The 24,944-nt window shown below is 36.5% G+C and overlaps 1 protein-coding gene across 5 annotated transcripts in view; it reads left to right on the forward strand.

The window, feature by feature from the left end:
- Positions 1–24,944, forward strand: part of PARG (poly(ADP-ribose) glycohydrolase) — an 83,446-nt gene that overhangs the window by 40,536 nt on the left and 17,966 nt on the right. For all 5 annotated transcript variants that reach the window (XM_064513763.1, XM_064513761.1, XM_026116728.2 and 2 more), the window contains exons 9-13: positions 641–798; positions 14,136–14,215; positions 16,765–16,825; positions 17,487–17,562; positions 20,163–20,310. In XM_064513763.1, the coding sequence (XP_064369833.1) occupies positions 641–798; positions 14,136–14,215; positions 16,765–16,825; positions 17,487–17,562; positions 20,163–20,310 (523 nt within the window). The remainder of the gene's footprint in view (positions 1–640; positions 799–14,135; positions 14,216–16,764; positions 16,826–17,486; positions 17,563–20,162; positions 20,311–24,944) is intronic.

Genomic DNA, 24,944 nt, shown 5'->3' on the forward strand with positions numbered 1-24,944 from the left:
CCAAAATTAAAACCCATATGAAGCTGTGTTTCTTATTCATTCTGATTATAAAAGAACTGTTAACTGTACCCTTTCTGCAGAGATTATTGGTCTATTTTTTCAGGGAGGATAGGAGAAAATTCAAAGCAAGTTACAGGGTGATGATTATTGGAGTGACTTCCACTTTTCTTTCTAAACTGGAAAGTATGGCCATTGTACCTGAAAGTATTCCTTAACTGTTCTTAACTATATGGCTGCTGAAAGGTTTTTTTGTTGTGGTTTTTTTAGTTCAATTTTTAAGATTCCCCAGGATTGCAACATCCCATCTATTTTTTTCCTCCCCATTTCCCCTGGTTTTTTTGATAAGTTGTGTTTTCTTGGTCAGTCTTATTATTATTGATTAGAAATCTGCAGTTTGTCAAGCAAGCTTTTTCCAATCATCTTGAATAAACTATTCTTGACTTTAATGGTGCTGCTGATTTAAGGGTCCACCAATAGCCTAAATTACTCATGCTCTAATTTAACAAATGTAATTTTGTGCTCCTGTTTTTTTCTTTTAAAATTGGTAAGCTAATTATTTTTCTTTCTCTTTCCCTCCTGTCCTTCCCTTCTCTTCTCCTCCCCCCCCCCCCCCCCCCCGCCTTTTGTTCCCTCTTGGTAGCCAATACCTCTACTGAAACAGAAGATGAATCACTCCATCACAATGTCACAGGAACAAATTGCTAGTTTTCTGGCCAATGCCTTTTTCTGCACTTTTCCACGTCGCAATGCAAAGATGAAGTCCGAGTATTCTAGTTATCCAGATATTAACTTCAACAGGTATGGCACTCTGGAGTAAATGGAGCTAGGAACCTTTGAAAGGAAATATTGTCCTTTAGGGGAGAAGCCTGTTTCTTCTTTCACCTTTTTAGAGGTTCGTTGTTACTAATTTCAATAGATTGTTTTGTGTCTTTTCTTTATATCTTTAAGAGACAAGACAACTATATTGTATGTTATCGCTCAGAAATAAGAAAGGATTTTATGGACAAAAGATATGCTTAATATTCCAATTTTTTTTTACATTTCATCCCACCCCTCTCTGCCCCGCTCCATACTCTTGCACTGGCATAATTATGCTGATACAGTTCCCTACCTCCTCATAGCCATTCATCTCAGAATGGCATATTTCAGTTGTGCCTTGCGTGTTCTATATGTACCTACATAAAAGGCCAGTGTTGCCCCAACCATGTTTGTTTCCTTTGCGTCAGCAGTGGTGATCTGCACCTTAGGTCAGATGAATAGGACTTGCCTATTTAGTAACTATACACTCTCCTACCTGTTCAAGGCATTTGTGGAACTACATGTTAAAGTAAACCTGTCCTTTTTGCCACAAGTTAGCCTAAAAAGGTTTTAAGACCACAACAAGAATTTCATTAAGGATATTTTGATTTCTGAACAAACCCATATTCTTTTCTCCTCAGTGCTAATTTAGACACAGATTTGATTTGGATATTATTTGAATTTGCTCATTTCAGTTATAAATGGGGGGGAGCTCTGCTGTTGATTAAAACTGTTCTCATGCACACTTGTAGATTTAAAATAAGAGTTCTTTTTCTTCTGGGCTTTTCCATTCAAGTCAGGTTTTTCTTCTTTTTCCTGTTGTTAACATGTAGCATATATGCTCTGAACAATGGAATGAATTATAAAAACACTGGATTACCTGTGAACCAACACACTTGATATTTGCATCATAAGAGCTATACTAGCCAGGAACTTTCCAGAATAAATTAGTCGGGTATGCTGATGCACTTGTAATGGTTTCACACTTGCTGTCATTAAGGGCTAGCACAGGTTTCTCTACGCTGCCTATTTCAGGAAAGAGAAAAGAGACCAGAAAATTATTCTGGGAAAAGGCTTTCTGACTTGATGGTTATTTCAGAGGTGCGGGGTAGACATCCATGCTCCATATAATTCAGCATATTTTTCCACCATAAGTTCATAAAAACAAATCAAATGAAAAGTAGAGGGCCATTCATTAAAAAAGATTTATGTTCAGAGCAGTGTAAGAAGACACTAAGGCCTGAGAGTCCTATTTGACTGCAACTATGCACTTACAGCTGAATATTTTCTTAAAGAACTTACAAGGTACCATATTTTCCTGCAACTTAAGCTTACTGTAAATCAAGCTGTTAAATTGTTATTAAGTACAGAATAAAATGTTGAAAGAGAATTTTAATCCCTGGAGTAATTTTTGTATCTCCTGAACATTACACAGTAATGTAAAGTCAAAGCAATACGGTGTAATATTAACGGTTAACTCAGCATAATGTTTTGAACTACTTCTCAAAATTCTTGACAAGTTATAAGGTAAATAGTTTACTGCCATAGCCTCAGACAACAGCCAGTGTAAAGTAATAAGTATTCAGGATTTTCTGCCTAATTCTGGTCAGTCTTCCTCTTTTTTCTGACTTGGCCTCTTAGCCCATGTAGCACAGTTGCTGTAAACCAAAGTAAATTCCAACAGTAGTCTTTAAAAGGGATAATACAGCAGACAACATTCAGGCCCTCTTGCATTATATATGAGGTAACTCTTGACACGTAAGGTGGAATGCCACCCTTACTTGTTTAAGCACAAGAATATTGTTGCCAAACCGGAGAAAAGATGGGAGGCTGATGTCCTCTGGTTCCTGAGGATTAAAAACCGCTTTTCCTCAGTGTTTGCTAATTTATGTGTTTTGTGTACAAGTGTAGTCTCCTTTTTTAATACTTTTTTGTTTAATCACTTGTTGGACCAAATATTGTATTTGTTCTTTATGTCAGTCTAATGAGCAAATTAGTGAACAATAAAAAATAGAGGTGTGACTCTCAGTGAATAAAATGAAGTGAATGTATCAAAAGGGATTGTTAGAAGAAAAGCAGAAGGAGACTGGAGTGAGTGAATGATGGAGAAACTATTACAAGATTTTACACCGTTTTCTGTCATGCTACTTCATGTAACCTGACTTAGTTTAAATGTAAAATGAGAGGGAAAAGGCAGGTGGGTGGACAGTATCCCATTTCTTTCTCTTCTGTCAATCCTGTCTTTTTTCACCTGGAAAATTTAGCTCTTTGGTAGCAAGGAAGGGCCATAAAGCACCTTGTTTTCAACTATTGTCTCGGACCTGTAAAGAGGACAAAGTTTGGCCCGTTGCAGGGAGTATTTTCAGCTTTTACAAGAAGCCTTTCACAAAGCCGGATATATTCAAAAGACAGTAGGCAATGACTGAAATTATTCTTTTGGGGACTTTCTTTCATTTATAACAATGTTTTCATTTAAAGGCTTTGGAGGCTGTTGTTCTGCTCTGTTTAGAGATGGGCTTAAGATGTTGTGCCACACAGCAACCCTTTCTCCCCACAATGTTATAGTCTTCATTTTTCTTCCAGGCTTTGTTCTTTCCTCAGTGTAATTTGTCTGCTGTATGACTGTGGATGAATTATTTTGTTCCTTTGGGTACGACAAAATCGTGTGCCATGGTTCCATAACGAAGCAGAATTACTGAGCACATGCTAGCATTTGGGGGGCATTTTTGGTGGTTGTTTTTTACCAAATGTAGCATTCCACTATGCATGCATGCCCTTTGAGCTCATATCAAAGGCTTCCACGCTTCCCCCCAGTTCTTTGAGACCAGAAAAAATAAAATTTTTGTCCCCTTTTTAAAGTTAAAAGCACAACTGTTTAAGCAGTTTCTCTCTTGGGTCTTTTCAGTTTTATGCGGCAGCTGTTGATCAAGTCACATTATACAAACTTAAATATTTACATGTTATTAAATAGTTAACATTTCTGAATATGTTATTAAAAAGGCTGTCATGTTGCCTCTTCCCTGTCATTCTTCTCCCTGCTGTAGGTTTTTATGCAGTATTAAATAGCATATTGTGATTCCCCACCCCCCCAACCAATACAAATCTTTTTGACAAAACAGCAAACGCTTAGTACAAGAATTTACCTTTTCTTTTCTTTTCTTTTTTTTTTTCTATTAAGCATTTTCTGGTGCACCAGTGCTTGGCCCTGTTAGTGCAGTGAAGATGGTGTGTTGCTTGAATGCTGGTGCGTGCGCTAATAACTGCGACTGATCAGAAGGAAGGCCATTTCGTGTGTTAGTGTCACATAAATCATTGGTGCTTCGCCTCTCTTCTGTCTGATGGTCTTGCTAGCTGGGCGGGGGGGGGGGGGAGGGTGAGCATTTCTCTTCTGACACTGAAGCACTCTAGTTTAATAGTGTGTTGTGACACTGAGTGGCTGTTTCCATTGTTCATCATGCTGCAGAGTGAAAGTAGCTTCTATAATAAAATACTTGCTAATTTAGTTAAATTCCTCTCTTTTGAACTTGGCAAGGATGGGCCTCTTATGGTTCTTAAAAGTCATTCATAACATAATTCATTAAAAATGTAGTTGATATAATGGAATTTGTAGCTTAACTTTGAAAGCTTGAATGGTTGTGAATTCCAGTTGATAGAACATCATCTGTTCAGTGGTCAAACATTAAATCATACAAAATAAGCATTGTTTCCGTTCAAAACATCAAACTAAACAATACTGTGCTCAATTTTTCTTTCTAAAGTATTTTTATAATATTTAACATGGAAATTGATAGGACAGCCTTATGCAAAAATATCCCATCACAAAAGAAAGACATCGTTAAATTTGCAGTTTGGTCACTATTGCTGATAAACTTTCCACAGAGGTTGCATGCTGATTGAATGTAAAGCATGACTTGCACTGACTTTTCCAAGATCACCTTGTAGAGATGATCTCTGCAAGATGATCTCGGAAGAGTCAGTACAGTTCACACAGTTGAGCTGTGATGTTGGCTGTTGTTTGAAGTAGTTTATTTTGGTGTTACTTCTAATGAATCTTCTTTGTGGAATAGTTTGTTTAATGTAACACTTTTCTTAAAAAGGAAGAAATCGTTGTTGTTCCTCTTCCTCTGAAATATGTTAATGTTAACATTGAACTGTTTTCTTGCATTTATTTTTGAGTAGATATTGAAAGGGATACAATTCACTGTCACACAAGACTTCGTTCTGAGGGATTTTTTCTCCACTCTATTGACTGAGTTATAACTTCCGAGTTTGATATCTGTAAAGGCAAGATATAATTCTTCAATTTTGAATCAGTCTTCTGGATGACTGAGACAGTGACTGGTTTGTCAAAGACTCCCCATGTTGCTTTTGCTGTGCCTTTGATCTGCTGTTGATCCATTCTTCACTGTAGAAGAACGTTACAGAAGTTACAATAACTCCTTCCCTGTTTTGCTTTCAAAAACTCAGCTAGTTAAGCTGAAGATATTATGCATCTGTAGTAGCTCCAATCGAAGGAATTCAGGTCATATTCATAATTGAAGACAGTATGTCTAATAATGTATACCTGGTAGATTTTTGGCACAGAATGAGGTGCTCTGGTCACAACATGGAACTGCCAATGCTCCACTAGGACTGAATTTCTTCGGTCTTGTCAAACAAGCTTTTAAAGTAATTTTAAGTGATTGGAAATGAGGGAAAAAAATACACTAGTTAAGATATATATGTATTTTATGGAATGTGTAATATATGAAAGGAAATGGGCAAACTGTATAGTACATTTATACAGGAGAATTGAAATCTAATTTAGCAGTAATGCAATTGTCTCTTCATAAACAACATCAATTCTGCAATGCTAATGAGTATTCGCTAGGGTATATGTTTTCCAGTGCTTTTGTGAGAACTTGGGTTGGACTGAGAGATGCATTGTTCCTATGAAAAGTGATTCTAGGCTTTCTGTGTTTACAGACACTGATCCTAAAAAAACCTGAGCCCATTCTCCCTGCCTTAGGTTTGTGTTCTAATTAGCCTTGGATGTTGTACTAATTTTTAAGTAGAGTGTTATTTTCTGAAAAATTTAAAGTGGACATTTTTATACGGCAGATGATGAAATGCTCTTTAAATAGCCAGTTTTAAAAGGGAACTAGTCTTAACATGTCCATTGTAATTAATTTGCTTTAGTGATTAAAACAGTGTGTTGATGTCCGGATACTTTACTCCTTTGGTAAATTACTAAATATGATAATATAGTCCACAATGTAAGTGTACTGTGGATGTTTCTTGTTTTAGATGCTCAATATAAAATGTTTTAGCTTGCTGTTCTTTGAATACCTGGAGTCAGCATCTTTGGATTTTGTCAAAGTCAAGATGTGATTTTAAGTATAAATCTGATATATTTAAGACTCCTAAATCACCAATGACTCTTTCTATAAACAGGTTTATAATCTAATTTCTCCAAATTACTTGTCAACATAAACAAAAATCCAAAATAAAAAACGCAGAGAATAGGAGTCAGTATGTGTGTGGGGGAAGGGAAGATTACCAAAAAATTGCATAGCTCAATTTCTGTGTGTTTATACAAATCTCAAAGAAAAGTCATTATTTAATCTAAAAATGAAGTGCTAATTAAACATAAGGATGTTGAGTCGTTCAGTGTTCTTAAATAACATCAAAATGACAGTTGAAAACTATGACATTTGACAGTAAATAAGAAATTTCTTATGAGGTTGAATTATTGAAGGTATTGTTTTTCTCATACTTGATGCCAAGGGAATTCCAAACTTCTAAATTACTTTCTGTATAAACAAAGAAATAGAAGGTAGTTTAGAAAGATGGAGTTCACGCAATTAACTGGCACCCTAGGCACCAGAAAAACAGAACTGATGTCACTGTACCTAACTCGTGTGAGGCTGTGCTGAGTTTTCCTGTCAATAAATACAAGATCTAGCCAGATAATGGCATTTTGTTGTGTGCCATCAGTGGGTTATTTTGTCTACCTTTCATCTTTCTGGGCAGATTTTGTCACCTGGATTATTTTGGTTTTGATTCATAAAAAGTCCAAAATTCATAAATTGAAATGTTGATGTTCTGAAAACTCTAATTAAATAATCTTTTAGCACAAATCTCTTCTGAGCCAGGATAGAATCTGGTAAGTTGCAAAAGATCAATGGCATTTTATTAATTTATTTGTTTGGGGGTTTTGGATCCATGTTTTTAAGCAGATGTTACTGGCATTTTCACTAATGCCTTATTTGGTGCTATATTCTGGTTCTCATTCAAAATATTTTCAATGGCAGTAGGACTTAGTGTTTATATTTTTTATTGGATATAGGAATTTTCCATTTTAAAATTGTTTAGATTTCCTTCCTTACTGTATTCACAAAATACAGTATGTAAACAGTTATGAAACATTGTGTAGCCCATTTCTCTTGATAATGGGAGTATAAACAGTAATAATGAAGTATTTATTGCAGCTTTGTTTTAATGAAAAGTCCTTGACCAGTAACTGACTGGAGCAATGTTCCATCTTTTCACTAAAGTCCAGTAGCTTTAGTGTTGTAGCACTGTTGGTTTAAAATGCAAATAAATATTTATGTATAGGGGACCCCACCTAACAGATAATCACTTGAAACAGCTTTCTCTGAAAATACTTCAGTCAAAGGATATAGGTAACTGATGTAATTGTGGTTATTCCTATGTAGTAGGCTGAATTGCCATCATTTTTAGAGAAAAAGAGATTGCTCTATCCTGAGCAATCGTGATATGCAAGTAAGTGCATGTGTATATATGCAAATATGTATAAATGTGTGCATTTATGTATGCACACACCCAACACATTTCATACAGATTCTCTGGATTTCCTAGACAGTGTATACGCTAATCTAACATCTATACATAGTCTTAAATATGCACGTGACTAAAGCTACTTTGAGCACAATTGAATAAAAATGTCAAATAATGTGATAGAAGCAAATTGAAGCAAAATGTTTTAGTCAGCTGTGCCTAGCATTGCAAATCGAAGCCTACAGATATTTCATTACAAGTATGATATAGTTTTTGAAAAGGGAGAGAGTTTTTCCCCACTCTTCTGTTCTTGGAACTCCATGGGGAAGAAAAAAGCTGCAAGAGAAAGTAGAGGTGCTTCTGTTTGCTTGCTGGTGCAACTGAAGTCATCCAAAATGATCTGTTTCTTGTGCCATGCAACACTATGTTAGTTTTCTTTTAGGGTTCCATGTAGCAGTGTGAAATATAAGCAGTTCTCATTGCGATTGCTAGCAATTGAGAATGCCTAGCATTTTAATGAAGATAGCCCTTAATCATCTAGAGAGTGATACAAGTTTGAAAGTAACATATGCAAGCATAATATCTCCACTCCTACATGTATGCATCAAATAAGCTTAAGCTTGAAAAGTAACAGGCTACAAAAATTAAGATATTTCTCTTATTCTTTCTTTAACGTACAGACTGACAAAACACTTAGACAAAAACTCAGCGTAGTGATTAGTACTTTCTTGAGGTTGAAAATAATGTCTATTCTGTATTTTCACTTCTACCTCAGCTTTCCCCCATTTCTCTGCTCTGTCTCATTACTGGCTGAAATTCATCTGTCTATACCTGTTCCTTACAAATCCTTCTTGCACTTTTTTTTTTTTTTTTTTTTCAGGGAAAAATGAGGTTTTGATAATGTCTTGCATTTGCTTAGATGCAATGTTATCTTTAGCGAGAACGTACCGAAATGCAAGAAACAAGACAATTTTTCTTCAGCTATAGTAGAAAAGCTAAAGGCACTTCAGATTTGCACTACAGGCTGATTTTACAAGTGTCTGTGGTTGGGGGCCCATAACTATGATTTATATATCCACACATTTGCAAACAGCATATATGAACGCCAATCATTTGTGAATGGGAAGCTTATACAGTGCATTGCAGTATGATATGTATCTGCAAATTTTTGCATATTGTTGCCATGGGACAATTTTTGGAGGCATGTGATAGTCAATTTCAGTTTAAAGACATTATTGTACTCTTTGATAAGAAACATTCGGAGGATGTTCAGCCTGGGGATGGGAATACCATTATGATATTACCTAGTGTTATCTGGGAGGTTAAACTGCATGATTGTAATGGTTCTTTCTGCTTGTAAAATTACTGAAGCCAGTTTTTGGAGTAACATCAAGTGATCATTTAGCTCCTTGGAAATAAATTTTACCAGTAAGCTACTGTATTTCATTATACCTTAATCAGAAGCAATATATTTTGGAACTGTTTACTTAAGATGTTTCAGCTTTTCCCCAGTAAACTGTATCTATGCCAAGGTCATTTTTGTGTAGCACTTAATGCTATTAAATCATCAGGTTGATATTGCATCATTATGCAATATCAAATGCATCCTTTGAAATAATTTGCGGATTTGCTGTGAGATGCTTTTAAAAATCTATAATGTGAGCATGCATTACTCCTATGCGTCTTTCTCTGATGCATATTCTTTGCTTCTGTTGTTCTTGGAAAAAATAACACGCTTGTAGAGTAATGCTGAAATTCCCAAGTTAGTTTTTGGTTGCAGAACTCTTTGCAAACAGAATGTGCAGCACAACAGGCTGAGGCACTCGTGAAAGCACTTACCTGCGGGCTTTCTAGAGCTTTGGTTATACTCTGCTATCTAAGGTAGAAATGTTAGGTGAAAATAAGAAAACTCTGAGTTTGCAACCAATCAGACTGCAAAGAAGCAGAATATTGATTAGTTTTAAAATATGTTTTTCCACTTTGAAATTTCAAGAAAACACTAATATAAACTAATTATTAGTGTTTTCATAATAATTAATAATGAAACAATATAAACTTTTGCTTCGTAACATTTCTGCATGTTACACTACTCAGTTAATTTTTATTTTTTACACTTTCACAATATCTGTTCTTATTTTAATATTTTCTTTCTCAAATATAGGATTTATCTTCAGAACAGTTGAATTAAGTGGCTGAATATTAGCTAGGAAAGTTTTTGCTTAGCCAGTTACTTTGACAATCTACTTTGTGTTTATTACATTGTTTACACATCTGCTTTCTATGTTTTTTAAATCACTGACCTTTACTCTTCAGAATACCTAAGTATTCTATAGCCCTCTATAAGGGTCTTTTCTTTGATTAAGGTTGCTGCCACACCCTTTCTTGGAAGCTGGAAACCCAGGGAGAAATTTGCACCTGTGTTTGATCAGTTCTGCAAGCTTTCCTAGCGCCTGCATCTGCTGACTTGCAGTTAGCTGCGTGCCAGTTGGAACAACTTGTGCAGAGCAGAACCAGCTTACATATGCAGCTGCAAGTCGTACGTCAAGTACTTCAGCGGAAAGTGGGCTTTGCATTGCTTTGCACTTAATTTAAAGTGCACTTCATTTGGATGAATTCTTTAATTTGAATTAATGGGTTTTGGCCTTGGGTGGTTCTTGTCAGTAAGTTGATTATATGGATTCTACCCATGGTTTTGGGGTATTTTTCAGTGTGATCTGTATTTTGGAGCTTTAAGAAAAATTCTGTATAGTGTATTATTCATGTTCCTGTGTAACTCTGCACTTCAGAGTAGAGGTATTTGCGTCAGAAATAAAACTTCTGATAGTATTGCCTGCTTGATCGTTTCAGAAGGAAGGTTCTGGGGTGGAAGGTTTTTAATTTTTCTGTGTTACTTCCTCACTTAAGTTACTTCCAACTTCAGTATAGCTTGGAAGCCTCCTGAATTGTTAATGACATTGTGATTCAATTTCTCTGGAGATTTAAAAGAACATATGAAGGAATCACATTCAATTGAATTTGTATCAGTAATTATTATGAATAGTTATATACTGTGAGGGTTTAAGGTTAGTCTGTAACCCATTAAAATCCATGAGGATTTTTCCAGTGATCTTGCTGCTCTTTAAAACAGATTCTTAATGTTTTAAAGCAATTTTGCTTGGAATATCTGATTGAAGACAAAGGAGTTCCCTGTCTAGCTGTATGAAAATATGTAAGTAACAGTCTAGGTTTTTATATAGTGTAAACTGATATATAATAAACACGCTTGCAGGTAGCTATCTTTAATTTGCCACTAGCTCACTAATAAAGATGAATTCTAGAAACAGAAAATATGAAATGCATCCAAACATTCATCTAAGGCATGGTGCTCTTTGCAAGGCATGTATTCAACCTGTCATACATGGCCTTCCTGTTATGAGTGAGTTCAGTTTTAGACAAACACTATTTGTGGTGGATTTAGAGCTATTCTTAGAATAACGTGTTAGGGATTCCTCTTGCCTGTCCTGAAAAAAACTGAGAAGTGAAGAAAGTTGTGTGTTTAACAGTGAGAGTGGTGGTGGATTTTCAGAATGAAAATGCATCGTATGTTGTGTCATAAGGAGGAAAAGTAAATACTGTGAGGAGAAGGATGATGGAGCTCTTGTGCAAACTGCAGTAGAAGATCTGATGTGTGGAGTTACACTGGATGCATATAGTTACCAGGTCAAAATACAAGTAATTTCTGAATGCTGCTGTATTGTTCTCTCTCTCCTATGTGGGTTGTCCCTCTACAACAGGGATTCTTGTGTCAGAATTCAGGGCTTTCCAAATTCTTCTGTGCTGTCCTGTGGTTTTTACCTAGCATTTTAGGGTTAGAACAGAAACACAATTCTTCTGATTATTTTAATTATATAATGTGTTCTGGGAATATATATTTTGAAAATGAGTTTTTCTGAAGCAATCAGCTGTGATCCTAGGGAGGAAGAGATTTATCATGGCTTTTAACAAAAGAAAAGATGGGCCAATGCTAAACACTTCAGTGGTTTTTTTTTTTGTTTGGTTGGGGTTTTTTTTGTTTTTTTAAAGTATCTGGTTAAATTCCCTACTGACAGAGTGACGACACTTTGGTAAATAATTGTAACAGATGAAATGAAGTTCATCCGCCTTGCTATTGCCTTTCAACTTGATCAGACTCATTGCAGACACAGTTTTTGCAGTCCTGGATTGCTGAACAGAGTCTGCCAGTTATGCTGAATCAGATATTGCCTGTGTGACATGAAGAGCTCCCTATTGAGAGTTTGCAACATATGCAGGATTTCAATCTGAGGTGAAGTGGCAAAAAAGCTAGTGAAGGCATGATTGGCCTAATATCTGAATTAATGTGTATAAAGGATTCATACCAAATGAGACTTCCAGATAAAAGGTCATAGCTAATTTCTGCATTTAGACAAAGCTTGTACACACACATAATCAACTTTTTCTTTTATGAACCAACTATTAGTTCTGCAAGTGTAATACCTTGCTGGAAGTTGCATATTGGTCCGATTTAAAATGGACCATATAAATATGGACTTTCAGAAGGCAAACTCCATTTTAATATTTGTTCCAAGAATGAAGTCAGCATAAGACTGTTTTAGCTCTTTTAAATTAACTTTTGTGACCTAATATAGATTTTGGACAAACTAAGTTCTACAGCAAGAACACTTCGTAAGAATTTTTAAATATAGAAAAAATCTAGTTCATTTCAGTATTAGAAAGCTAAATTTACCTGACAGCATTCTGCTTTTAAAGGCAGTTTGTCATTGCAATGCATGGAAGCGAATTATGTTGTGTCTTTTGCTTTACTTGCAGGCTGTTTTTTGGAAAAAAAAAAAAAAAAAAATCTTATGTCCTCGGGGCTTTCACTGTATCAGACATCTTTTAGTGAACTTCCTACTCTAAGGGTAATATTTCTGAAGTCCCCACTGTTCTTCCTTCCAGACAAATTCCATTATGTGTTGCCAATAACAATGCCATGTCACTCTGTTAGGAATTAAATTCAGTAATGCATGTTCAAGTTGCTGGAAGATGGATGATGCAGTAGAAGTATTTCAGCTAACCTTAAAAAATACATTCACTTAATGGCTAAAAATAGGATGCTTCTCTTCAGTGCTTAGATTTTTACAAATGATTTTTAGAATACCAGTAGTAGCCCTGTGGATAGAGCCTTTGGGGGGTTAGGGAGAGGGGTTTTGTTCTTTAGAAACAGTGCTGGTACAGTGCAACTCCTGAACAACAGAATGGTTGCGTATATTCTTCTTCTGTAAGTAAGAAAGATATTTGGATACTAGAAGGCTCAACATAACATGTTTTCAGCTCTGGGTAACTTTTTTCAATCCAAGCCAGTCAGTTGCAAATAAAACCAGTTAAATCCTATTAGCTTTCCTGGAAGTTCATATTGAAATTATATTTTTAACATTATGGGATCGGTGTGAGAGGGGCATTCACTTAGCATTCTCATCAGAAATTTAGCAAGTGAATGAACTTGCCACTCCTAAAGGCTGTAGCTGTACTTTAAAGAATGTGTGTGATGTTGATGTAGAGAAGATTGTATTCTGACTCGCATGGAGTAACTCGTCAGTGGCTTCTGGTCTTTTTTTGTTCCACCTTAATAACACAACTGGGACATGCCCTTCCTGACTTTGACTGTTCTTCCCACTTCATTTTCTTTTTGTTACTTTAAAGTCTAATTTTGCAAACAAATATGTTACTTTCTGTGAATTGTCTCTTTGACCTCCATGGAACTACTTGGGTGAAAAGAAAAATAAGCCAGTGTCTCCCAGATCAGCCCTTTACTTTTTGCATTTCATTGAGACAGAGACAATCTCTTCCAGGCTGTATTGCATCAAGCGTACAGGGGGTATTACTTTACTAGGTTACTAGTGATCTGAAAACATAATGGAAGTACGCTACTGGGGCTGTAGAAATTCAGAGAAATCTGTATTTTTATAGGTATTTTTAGGGAGGAGAATAATGATCTACAAAACTTGTAATGTTTTGAATGTCAGAGCATGAGCAGATACAAAACTTTTTTTTTTTTTTTTTTTAAGATTAAGAATATCGCTGCATCTGAACAACCAACTAGAATAATACTTTCCTGAAGGTATCAGTTTAGGGCTTCTGCAGCGTACTGCATAGAGAAGTGTGTAAATATGCTTGCCGGGTAGCTGTGGGGAATGTACCATCTCGGTATCTGTGTAGATCTAAAGGCCCAGGATCTCCCCACAACTGATGTGAAGGGTATGGTTACTGCGAAGCCTTAGAGTTTGGGATCATGGCAACGGAGGCACCAGGTAGCGGCTTGCCACTAATACTGTGCTGTGGGAAGACCTCTCTGGACAGCCCCTCTGTGTCTTTGTCCCGTGATGCTGAGCTGCTTGACTTTAATGGGGGTGGACTATTTTTCAACTTGTAGGCCTAAGTTGTACTGATTGAAATATGTCAAAAGAAAAAAAAGGTTAAAAATCAAATCACAATTTGTCTGTAGCCTAATTACTATCTGCTGTGTCACTCAAATCCTCCTAATCACTTTTGTTTTCCAGATTGTTTGAAGGACGATCACCAAGGAAGCCCGAGAAGCTTAAGACTCTCTTCTGCTATTTTAGGAGAGTCACAGAAAAAAGTATGTCCTTTAGTCTTTTTTTTTGAGCTGAAAAACAGGTACAGGATGAGTTAATTCTCATTAAATTTAGAAATGGCTGCACAGCATTATAATGGAAGTTTCTAACGGGAGCCAGCATGCTGAGTACACTGGTATGCCTACTAGTGTAGCTTCCTCCCATGTAGACGATGCATGTAACTTAATTTTTTTGCATGGACATTATTTTGTCTTCTCTCTTTGTGATATACATAGGAATGTCTGTGTATATATGTATACACGCATATATACATACACATACACACACACGTGTGTGTGTGTCTAATATATGCACCCACTTGCTACAGTGTATCAGAATGAGGATACAAAGGGACCTTAACATATGTTGTCATTAAAATCACACAGATATATACCTAGGTTCTATTGCACGCTTAAAGAATCAGAATGAAGTGTCGGTTTCCTGCTGTATGCATTTCTAGTACGTTGACTACAACATCTGTAAATCTGAGGAGTTTTCCCTATTTATGTTGATATTTCATTTTTTCCCCTTATATTCTCCTAAAGGAGAACTGTTGTGACGTTTTCCCAGGTTAAAATAAAATAAGTAATAGAGCAAGATGTGAGATATCCTCAACTCTTTTGGAAATTAGCATGATATTTTCCTTGGTGTATTTAATCAGGTTTTCTGTTGTTACCAGGAATTTGAAAGTCTGCTAAGCTCTCAAAAATTTACTTATTTTTGTGAAAGAACTGTATCGGAGCTTACATATGGTATTGGGGAGAAAGGGATTATACTGTAGTAGCATACATCACATCTACAGCAATATCTTATAATAATTTTTAAATTATAGAACATTTTCTTTACATGATAGTTTCTCACTATTAGCTTCATGTTTTTTTCAGAAGGGTTTGTTTTAAAAGAAAAACAATTTTAAGCTATTAAGTAGAAATCCCTTTACTTGATTCAGTCTGTCTTCAGTATTTATATTTCCACTACAAATTAAATGCAGCTATATGCTGTTTCAGCTATCAAACTTTAAGCAATGTCTATAGAACTAAATCTCTGAGGTCAAAAGTAAATTATGATCTGTGTATGTGACTGAGAAGTATAGTTTACTGTTTTGTTTTTGTTTTGTTTTGTTTTTTAACACTTGAGTAGTAATGTTTTAATGCCAACCAAATCCTAAAGTTATGCAGCTGTCCCTGCCCATGCATATGAAATCTGTTGGGAATATGCTTTATGAAACTTCTGTATTAGTTTTCTTAACATTATAATTTCAAATAGTATGTAATGAGATTCTTGCATGCTGTTGTCTTGAATTAAAAATTTGCATTGTACCTTTAAAAGACCCCATTTCTTGTTCTTTTCTGTATAATGAATTAATAAGACTGAAGTAACTTAGCCCTCTAAATTACTTTCATAACTCTTTTTATTATAAATGGTAATTGAATTCCTTGTAACGGAATGCAGTGGAGCCTGTATAAGCTGAAGTCTTTGTGCTATGCTTAATTTGTAAAATATCACCACTGATACACACAGTGCCCTTGAGGGAAAGCACTTGATTACTGAAAGTTGTACATTTTTTAAGGGCAAGCAACCCTTCATTTTCCTTAAACTCCTATGATTTCTAAGAAAGTCGTAGGGTTATTTAATGCTTTTGGAAGGATATGTTTGTGCCTTACAGGTTAAGTTTTTTCAGTGTTTTTTTTACAAACTAATACAGCAGGCTTAGTGTAGCAAAGAAATAAGTCTCAAATGAAGTTTTTATTAGGATGGCATCACCTAATAAAAGGTTGATGTTTTGTTTCTGTAGCACAACTGAACTTTATTTTTTTCTCTAGTAAAGCAAGGAGAGAAGATGATTGTGCATCTTCCCTGTAATGAGTAATGACTTCTTTTCCTGTCTTGAGTGCAGGAGTTCTTCCTCATTTGCAGTACAGTGAATTTCACCAGCATCCGGGCAGGGTTAGAAACAGCAGTATTTGGAATCTACCAACACTGCATCTTTATTGAGACAGTAGGGCTTGCTGGGAAATACGAGGTGGTTTTTCCATCTATCCATAGGTTGAGTACTCTGTGCATTGCCTGTAGACCAAAAACAATAGATAGACCAAATCTCTGATATATGACTTTTTTTCTTAAGTGGCAGCACATCTTACTCTCACCTCAACTATCAAGTCCTTTTAGTAAAGTTTACAGTTTAAGTGAAAATCACTTAGAAAACAATTTTTCCTTGATCTGGAAAAAGAAAAATACTCAAACTGCAAAGGGAGATGTATTGGTTATTGGTAATGACTTACAGCCACTTCAGTGCTTTTGGCTGATGCAAAGTGCATAAATAAAAGCAAGTAGAAGCAGAGAGGTGAATATTTTGGTCTTCATGTTAATTGTTTTCAGTGTAAGCATGGGCTGTCAGGAGAAGATATAAAGCTGCTTTTGAAGAAAGTTAAATTCTTGTATTTCTGCCAGTAACTATGTCTGTTGTAGCTTTAAAAGCTGACCAGTTAAAGTAATCTAAGGACTAAAGCTCTAGCAGTTAATGTATTTTCCTCTGGGGTTGGTTTGCCCGTAGAACCTACTGGATTGGTGACGTTTACAAGGCAGAGTCTCCAGGAGTTTCCAGACTGGGAAAGGTAAGTCAAACATACCATTAAATAAAAGAAATTGCTTAAATTCGTGATAGCCAGATCCTATACTTAAGGAATTGATCGAGGCTTGGAAGTGTTGCAGACAACTGTTTGGTATGGGTTGTTACTGAGAGAAGTCCAGAAGGAAGTGGGTGAACTGACAGAAGCAGTTTGGTGCTCTGAGTTTTTGAGCATGTTTGTTGTCTGTGAAGTCAACAGCTCTCATGAATTTTTTTAAAACAGTAACAGACCTTTGGTGCTGTTGGTTGAATGGGGAAAAGGAGCTGGGACTAATGGTCACTTGATTTCAGAAATGACAGGGAATACAATGAAGTATTGGCGATAGCCACTGCAGAAAGATTGTTACAGCTTTCCCACTGGTTAGCAAGTTAAGGTGGTACAAACTTCTGTGAAAAATGTGGAACTTCAATTTCAGATTTGGGGTTTTATGGCGAAAGATGTGGAGAAACTGAGGGACTGACTATGTTAAACCTTAACAAATTCTTTCTGAATGGCAAATGTGTTTCTTTAATCAGTTTTTAACCATCTTATGCTAGGGTGTATAAGATGCTAATGTTTTGAATGGAGTCTTCTTTTAATATGGATGTCTGTGTGTGTAGATTCTGTAATCATCTTTTCTGTACAATATCTTGTCTCCAATGATAAGGTCTCAGAAAAAACTGTCTAGATTGCATGTCACCTATGAAGGCACTATTGAAAGCAATGGACATGGTATGCTACAGGTAAGCATGTAACGGTCAATGTGGCTTTATGCCATGCTTCGTCATACTTCTGTGATTTGACAGCTTAAAGTTATTTGTTTATCCTCAGTTGATTTAAATGATAAGATACTATGCAGTGTAAAAAAACAACAGTCTTATTAAAAAGTTCCCTAGTTCATCCAGTTTTGCAAATGTACCTGTTACAGAACTAGCTGACAGAAAAGCACAAGCCATAGACAGCTTCAGGTCTTTTGGTTCAACCAGGATCAAAGATTGACAAGCTAAAAGTTTCCTGTTATGATCTTGATGAGCTGTCAAGGTTTTTAGGTTTTTTTTAAAAAATGATTCTTGTGCCCCAGCTAGTGACCAGTTCAGTAGTTCAGGAGACTTTTTTGCTGCTGCCAGCACCACTGTTTCAATCTGGGAGCCAGTCAGCTATAAAACAGATTGATAAGGAGGATGTCCTGTCCATATCTATAGCAAGGGACATGTCTGAATTTTGCAGTTAGTTAGTTTGTCTTCTAGAGTTAAATCACAAAAAAAGTTTAAAATTTCTTAGCTGGGAATGAGTGATGCAATATTAAGAGGAGGTGAGAAAATTAGAGAGCCTTTTCTGAAAAATATAGATGCTAGAGAATAGTAGAAAGTTAAAATTTGCTACTAAGACAGTTAATGTGTAAATAATGGAAGAAATCCTCTTCATAACTTACAAAAAAATAGAACGTGAACTTGTTTTTGTAATCTTTTATCTTTCCTCTTTCTGATAGTAATTAGTTGCATTATTTGTTTGGGCTGAAAATAGGCTTATAATAGTCCCCTCAAGGAGGGGACCGTCAGTTGTGCTTTTGTGCTTGCAGAGCAGTTGGGGTAATGGGGGTTTCTCTGTAGGTATTGCTGCAGGACAAATAATAGAATAATTAGTTGCTTAAATATCACGGTTGATATCCAAGTAGCATAGCTCAAAAATTGCTCATGAGCAGGGAGGAAATCCTGAACTTGAAGTGCTCAGTTGTTTGATCCAGTACGGTGCATCTTTCAAGTGCGACCATCACTCACTGGTGTTTTTTGGATCTTTTCCCTAAACCCTAAAATATCCCATGGCCTTATGAAACTTAAGCAGCCAAAACATATACTGGAATTATTATAAACTCAGCAACTGCCCAGCAGTATTCATTTTTCTACTGTCTCCTAATCTAACCAACTCTAACTTCAGAGGAAAGAGAAGTTTAAATTATTCTTTTTCGTGTAATGTTTACATTTCTGTTGCACGCAATAGAAATAAATATCGCCTAGGGACTGATATTCTCCCTCCTGGCTATTTCAAGTCTTATCAAATGAAACAAGTGTCTGTGTGCGGTGAAGGACTCTCCCGGCAGCAGGGAGCAGGATGAGCAGGGTTGCTCCCCCGGGGAGACGAGCCGGGCTCGGAGGGTGGCCGCAGGGCAGGCAGGGCCGGGTCAGCGGCTGCGGCGCAGGACCGGCAGCCGGGCTCGGTGACAGCACTGTTTCTGCCGCAGCGGGTGGTGGGTGGATAGATGCAAGGTGACGAGTCGGCTCCTCGGGGTCAGGCCTGGGAGTCTGGTCAGCAAGTTGGGGTTGGCAGAGGACAGGACAGGGCTGGGCATGGCCCTACATCCGATGTTGATAGGGGAGCTCCTGTGCCCAGGGGCGGGGAGGCCCAGATGCATAACTAAGTAAGAGTAATTAAGTCCTATCAATGCATTTGGGGCCCTGACTGTTGAGTAGCTTTTTATGATTATTATTATTGTTCTTTTATCATAGTCAAATTCAGCAAATCTTCACCTGCTGAAGTCTGTCAGTGTTTCCAGGATAGGCTTCAGGGACTCTTGCTGATCAGTGGCTGCCTCTCAGAGTGCTTTAACTTGAACCTGGCAGCTGAACCAGCTTGTAACCTCCACTGATGCTCATGCCACTCCAGCAGCAGGGTGGTGAATTTGCATAAACAGTAATCACTTTGTAGAATAAACCAATTGCTTTTAAAATGGTTATGTACATTACAGTGTAATTTGTAAAACGTGCTATTGCTGCAGAAGTTAGAGTCCAGAGCTTCTCTTTTTGGGCAGAAACTTTAATGATGAAAATGACTTGCCTTGTACAAGTGCATTTCAAGGAGAATTCATAAGAAATTCTTCTAGGTACAGAACAGCTGATACAGGGGTGAAGTTGAGCTAAAAATGCTTCAGGGTGGACAGCTGGGGCAGAATGCTTAATAAAGGATAGTTGATCAGAGTCTGTAAAATTGAAGAAGAGAATATTGTAATTTGCTGTTTCCATTTTTTTACATTTATTGAAATGTGTCCTAAATAAATGCTCTTCATTTAAAAAAAACTTAAATCTAGAGCATTTGATATACAGAACTGTATTTTGCTTTATGTCTCCATTTTCTTCTTCTAAGTTGTCTCAGAAGAAGAAAAGGAAAAATGAAAAAGGTATGTTTTTAATCAAGCACTGTCCTACTTTTATTTTCAAATGATAGCAGCTAAACAAAACTATAGCAGAACAGCACTGAAATTTGTATGGGATGCTATTTACCTCACTAAATGAAAGGATGTTATAGTGTTTGCTTATCTTATAATCTTCCTGAATATATTTTTTGTTAGGTTGATTTTGCAAACCGTTTTGTTGGAGGTGGTGTCACTGGGGCAGGACTAGTGCAAGAAGAAATTCGCTTTTTAATTAACCCAGAACTGATTGTATCTAGGCTCATCACTGAAGTCTTGGATCACAATGAGTGTCTTATCATCACAGGTTAGTCTTTGTGGAAGGTGTTTCATATATCATTCTGGTTTTATATGTTGCGTGTGTGTGTGTGTATATATATATATATATATGTATCTATTTCAAATTAAAGTTTAAAATGTTTAAGTGTTTTTAAAAAAATAAAAGAAAAAATCAGTACTATTTAGTGATGAGTACCCTTCTTCTAAGGGTACTCCTCATAAGTACCCACCTCTTAAGACTGTAGGGCATCTGTTTCAATAGAAGTTTTGTGAAGGAATTGTTTAAAAAGAAAAAAAAAAAGGTGACAGCAAGCAGCCAATAAATGTTATAAAACTTCTTTATCATATATATATAAAATATACATACACGTGTGTGTTTGAAGTCTCAGCATTTTTAGTCCTAACTAAAGAATACTATAGTGTGATATAAGTAAAAGCTGCAATTACCAGGTATTAGCTTATGCTTCTGTTGTACTGAAAGCAGGAGGGGATTCTGTTCCTTTCTGGAATTGGTAACATTTGATGAGGTCGGTGTGATTGAAAACTTCGTGTGAGGAGAGGAACTGGCTTCTAGTTACCAAACAGAGGAGGAAGTGGAAAAGGAAAAAAATCATTAAAAAGGATTCGTTAAAAAGGATTTTAAGTCAGTAAATGTCTCTGAGAATATTGATCTTGTAAGTTATGTGTTTCTTTTGACTGTTAATTAAACAAAATTTAAAAACTAAATGCTTTTCCAGTTTATGTTGTGAGGCTGTGTATGGAGATGTGCTGTCTGTCCAGTGCTTCCCTGAAGGTATTTTTCCTTTCATTTCCACCTCTGTCTTAACACTTGGAATGTTTTATTATCCATCTAAGTGGATCAAAACAGCTAATTTCACTATTAAAAGATTGGAGAGGCCCAGATAATGCTGTGTGTGTCTGTTCTACACCCGGTAACGCAGTGAGCAGCTACATGCTTCTTGATGGAAAAATAAAGTGGATATAATTTATTTACTGTAAACAATAGCTACAAAGAAATATTTGACCAGAGAGATCCTCTAGGCAAATGTTATAAGAGATTATGTATATTTTATATTACTCAGCTTGTTATAGTAAAAATAGTCTTATATTTAGTTACTTGAGCTGCCTCCACAGGCAAGAATTTGTGGCAGTGTTGGAACAGATTCCCTGGAAGAGTCCTTCCAGAGTGCTCGTTCTTTCTCACATGCATGCGCAGTAGAAATTTGAGTTTAGATCTTCCAGATCTTACCCGTGGTCACGGAGCAATTGATTGTTTTGGGCAGAGCATCTCTTGTTTTCAGTCTTAACCTTGGTAATCTTTCTAAAAGAAAGACTACTTTTTTTTCTTACCCTGCCTAAATTAGTGCCTTTCTGTGAAAACTTTTTGACAAATGGGCTCTCGTGGTTATTTTTAAAAAACTGAGTGGGAAAATTCTTGGCCAGGCCTAACTTCTTCCATGTATTTTGGGTATGGTACTGTAACAGGATTAACGTATTGAAGTATTGTCCTTTGAATGAGGCTCTGCTGGGGAGGGTAAAAGTAGAGTGCAGCTATCTGTGTAATAACTGATTGGGGGAAATGGTAAATTAATGTTTTGAAAGGGCTTCTTCCTTTCTCCTGGAAAAAAAAAAAAGATTTGCAATGGAAAGATAAAGTGACTTTTTCACTGCAGTAGTATTCTTTCAGTTTTACTTTATTACAGTGTTTAGCAATTAATATCTGTGATATGATGTTCTCCTCCTCTAATGGAAATGGCTATTCCATCATCTTCATTTCATCCCTGGCATTCTTCCATCTCGGTTCTTAGCCAAGACTCCACTGCATGTCACCACCCTCTTGATAAATTACATTCTTTCCATGATGTGCTTGACTCAGTGGCCTAATGGGTATAACTGTGTAGCTTAAATTTGCAGAGGAGTCTGAGAAATTGGAAAGAAATTCAATTTGTTGTGATTGCATGGTATCTGGTTAAGATCACTGCTGTAATGAGTATGCAACTGGTCATGCAAACAGGCAAGTTCTTCAGCACGGGCATCTACCTGCAGAAATGTCAGCCGCGATGTCAGAGATTCCAGCGGCTGCATTTCTGCTAGGTTTGCTCTGGTACAGCTGTTCATAAGTATCCATATTTTTAATTCAGTTGTTTGGGGCAGGGGGAGGTTGGTTATTGTTGGGGGTTTTTTGTTTTTGTTTTGTTTTTTGAGTTCATATATACTCAAGCAAGGTTAAGAGCAGATAAAGCTGTGTTCCATGATTGCTTTGAATCGCTGCTCTGGGCAATGCTTTTTCAGAGCCTCCGAAGCACATTATCAGTGTGGTAAGCTAGGTCAGGCAATTGGTCCAGGTGAAAATCAACACTGGGGGAAAATTGTTTTTCAGATGGATTAGTTTGTTGATCGTGCCACTGTGTGGACAGCCAGAAGACTAGTGCTGGCACAAGAGAAGGGTTGGAAGAACTGACTGAGACGGAGAGCAGGGCCTTCCCCTCACCTCTTGGTAGTAAACGCGTGTTCAATATGAACACCACAAAACTATGCTGTGTTCTTCATATGTACTTCCTTTTATTGGGTGCTAGTGGTAGCACTTACCTCCTGCCTTCAGAGTTTTGATTTCTAATTCATCAGAAATACTGGCAGGACAGTGTGGGTTTTTTTCCCCCCTATCCCTGGGTACCTCATAATGTCATAGAGATTATATGCAAATGAAGAGTAAGATTCTGGAGTCTGAGAATGGCGTGTTTACTTTTAGTAATAATTGCAACTCTTTTTAGATGGATGTGCTAGCATTTGGCAATTTCACTGTTCCTCTGCTTCTGTAACTACTGCAAGTTTTACAAAAATCTTTCAAAAATACATTTTTAGTATATATTTTTTCTTTGTCGTTGGGTAGGTTTCTTTGTAGCTTCTTTTTAAAGCTCTGATGGAACTGCGATCATGTGCTGTATTTGTGGCTTGTTTTTTTCCCTCTCCATATTTTTATGGGAAGAAAAAGGAGAGTCACCCGAAGTGTCTGCACATCTGATTCATTCTGTATTACTTCCGTTCTCTCAGCAATAGCAGTTTGTGTCCCTGTGATTCACAGGCAAAAGTACAGCCAGTTGATTAACCATTTTTGTCTGACCTCTTTCCAGAGCTTCACTTATGAAAGCCCATTGATTTTCATTAACTCTGAGTTTTGGGACATGAGTTTAGAGTTTGTATGATTTCTTTGCATTTGTTATTGTTTTATATATATATATATATGTATTTATATGTGCTTGTTTGTTTTTCTTGATGCTTTCCTCACCAGAAGCTGCACTTTGATAAAAATGAGTGAAAACAATGACCCTTTTAAAAAGGAAGCTTAATACTTTGACTGTCATTTAATCTATCCTGATGCAATATCTTGATAACTCAGTCTTTTTTTTTTCCACATGCTAGACCCCAAAGGAAATCAGCTTTTCAAAGCTGAAGTTTTCCTAGGCAGTCTCCTAGAGAGGGCTGTCGGAAAGGTCAAGCGTTTCCCGTTTGTCTTTTCTTACTATTTGCTCAGACGCTTTTCCCAAGCATATCAATAAATCTAAATTTTACCTAAGTCAAGGAAAATATTACTGAAGGCTGATAGCCTAAAATTTGATCAAGAGACTGATTTCTGAATATTTAAGCTGCTTATAGTCCTGCTTATAGTGTGAGGGCATGGATATATATGAATATATGGGCATGTTCTGCCATCACAATTTTGGGGACTTTTCTTTTAAACAGGAAGGCAGGTCTTGGAGAGGAATTTCTGGTGTGATCAGTTTCTTTTTACCATCTCATTCATTTTGAATAGCAACTTCTCAAATTAGCATCGAGGGCAGTTTGTGTGTCCCTGGTGTGGTTTATCATCTAGATAAATAAAGTATGAGTTGATAATAGGGCACATGAGTTGAAGGAGTGAGCACTGGTAAGAAGTTTTTTTTCAGTTAAAATGAACTTAAGTAAACGGGGGAAAATGTCTTGAAGTATATTCGTTTTTAAATGGTTTTTAACAGCTTATGTTCTATATGCTGAAGACCACTGAAAACAAGCATTGAGATTTCCTTGTCAGTTGAAATTAAAAGTCAATAGTTGTATGTTTCTGACTGTTCAACTTTTTTTCTTCTATTTACACATTGGAAGACTGAGATTAAATTTAAGCATTTGTATTCTTAGTTTCATCTATCTATGCAATAGTTATGCATGACTCTTGTCTTAGTAATCAGACACTTTGCTGTGCTGTCAATTATTTTGAATGCTTACAGGTCTTTCTACAACCTAGTTTTCTGTTATTTGTAGGCATAGTTGGTACCACTGTCTGTGATTTAAGGGGTTGCTTAACAGTTCTGAGCTGGTTAATACTGTGCCAAAGTGTGCCTGTATGAGCTGAAATTTTCTAAACAAGGTATTTTCTGTAGTCCTCTGCTTTTGAAATTCAACCAAAAATAATTCTGCTGTTGTGAGCCCAAAACTAGTGGAAAACTTGTGGTTTTGCTGTGATGTTTCTTTACAAGTATTTCTTGGAAACATTTGTGCATTGCCAAGTTTCAAAGCAGAGACCTGAAGTTTGGCAAGACAAGGTGAAAGGTGACTTTTGTAGAAGGCATGTGATTCTTTGCGTCGGTTGCTTGCATACTAGAGCATAATAGCTAAAATTACTAGAGA

Source organism: Dromaius novaehollandiae, chromosome 6, assembly GCF_036370855.1.
Source record: "Dromaius novaehollandiae isolate bDroNov1 chromosome 6, bDroNov1.hap1, whole genome shotgun sequence".
NCBI classification, from domain to species: domain Eukaryota; kingdom Metazoa; phylum Chordata; class Aves; order Casuariiformes; family Dromaiidae; genus Dromaius; species Dromaius novaehollandiae.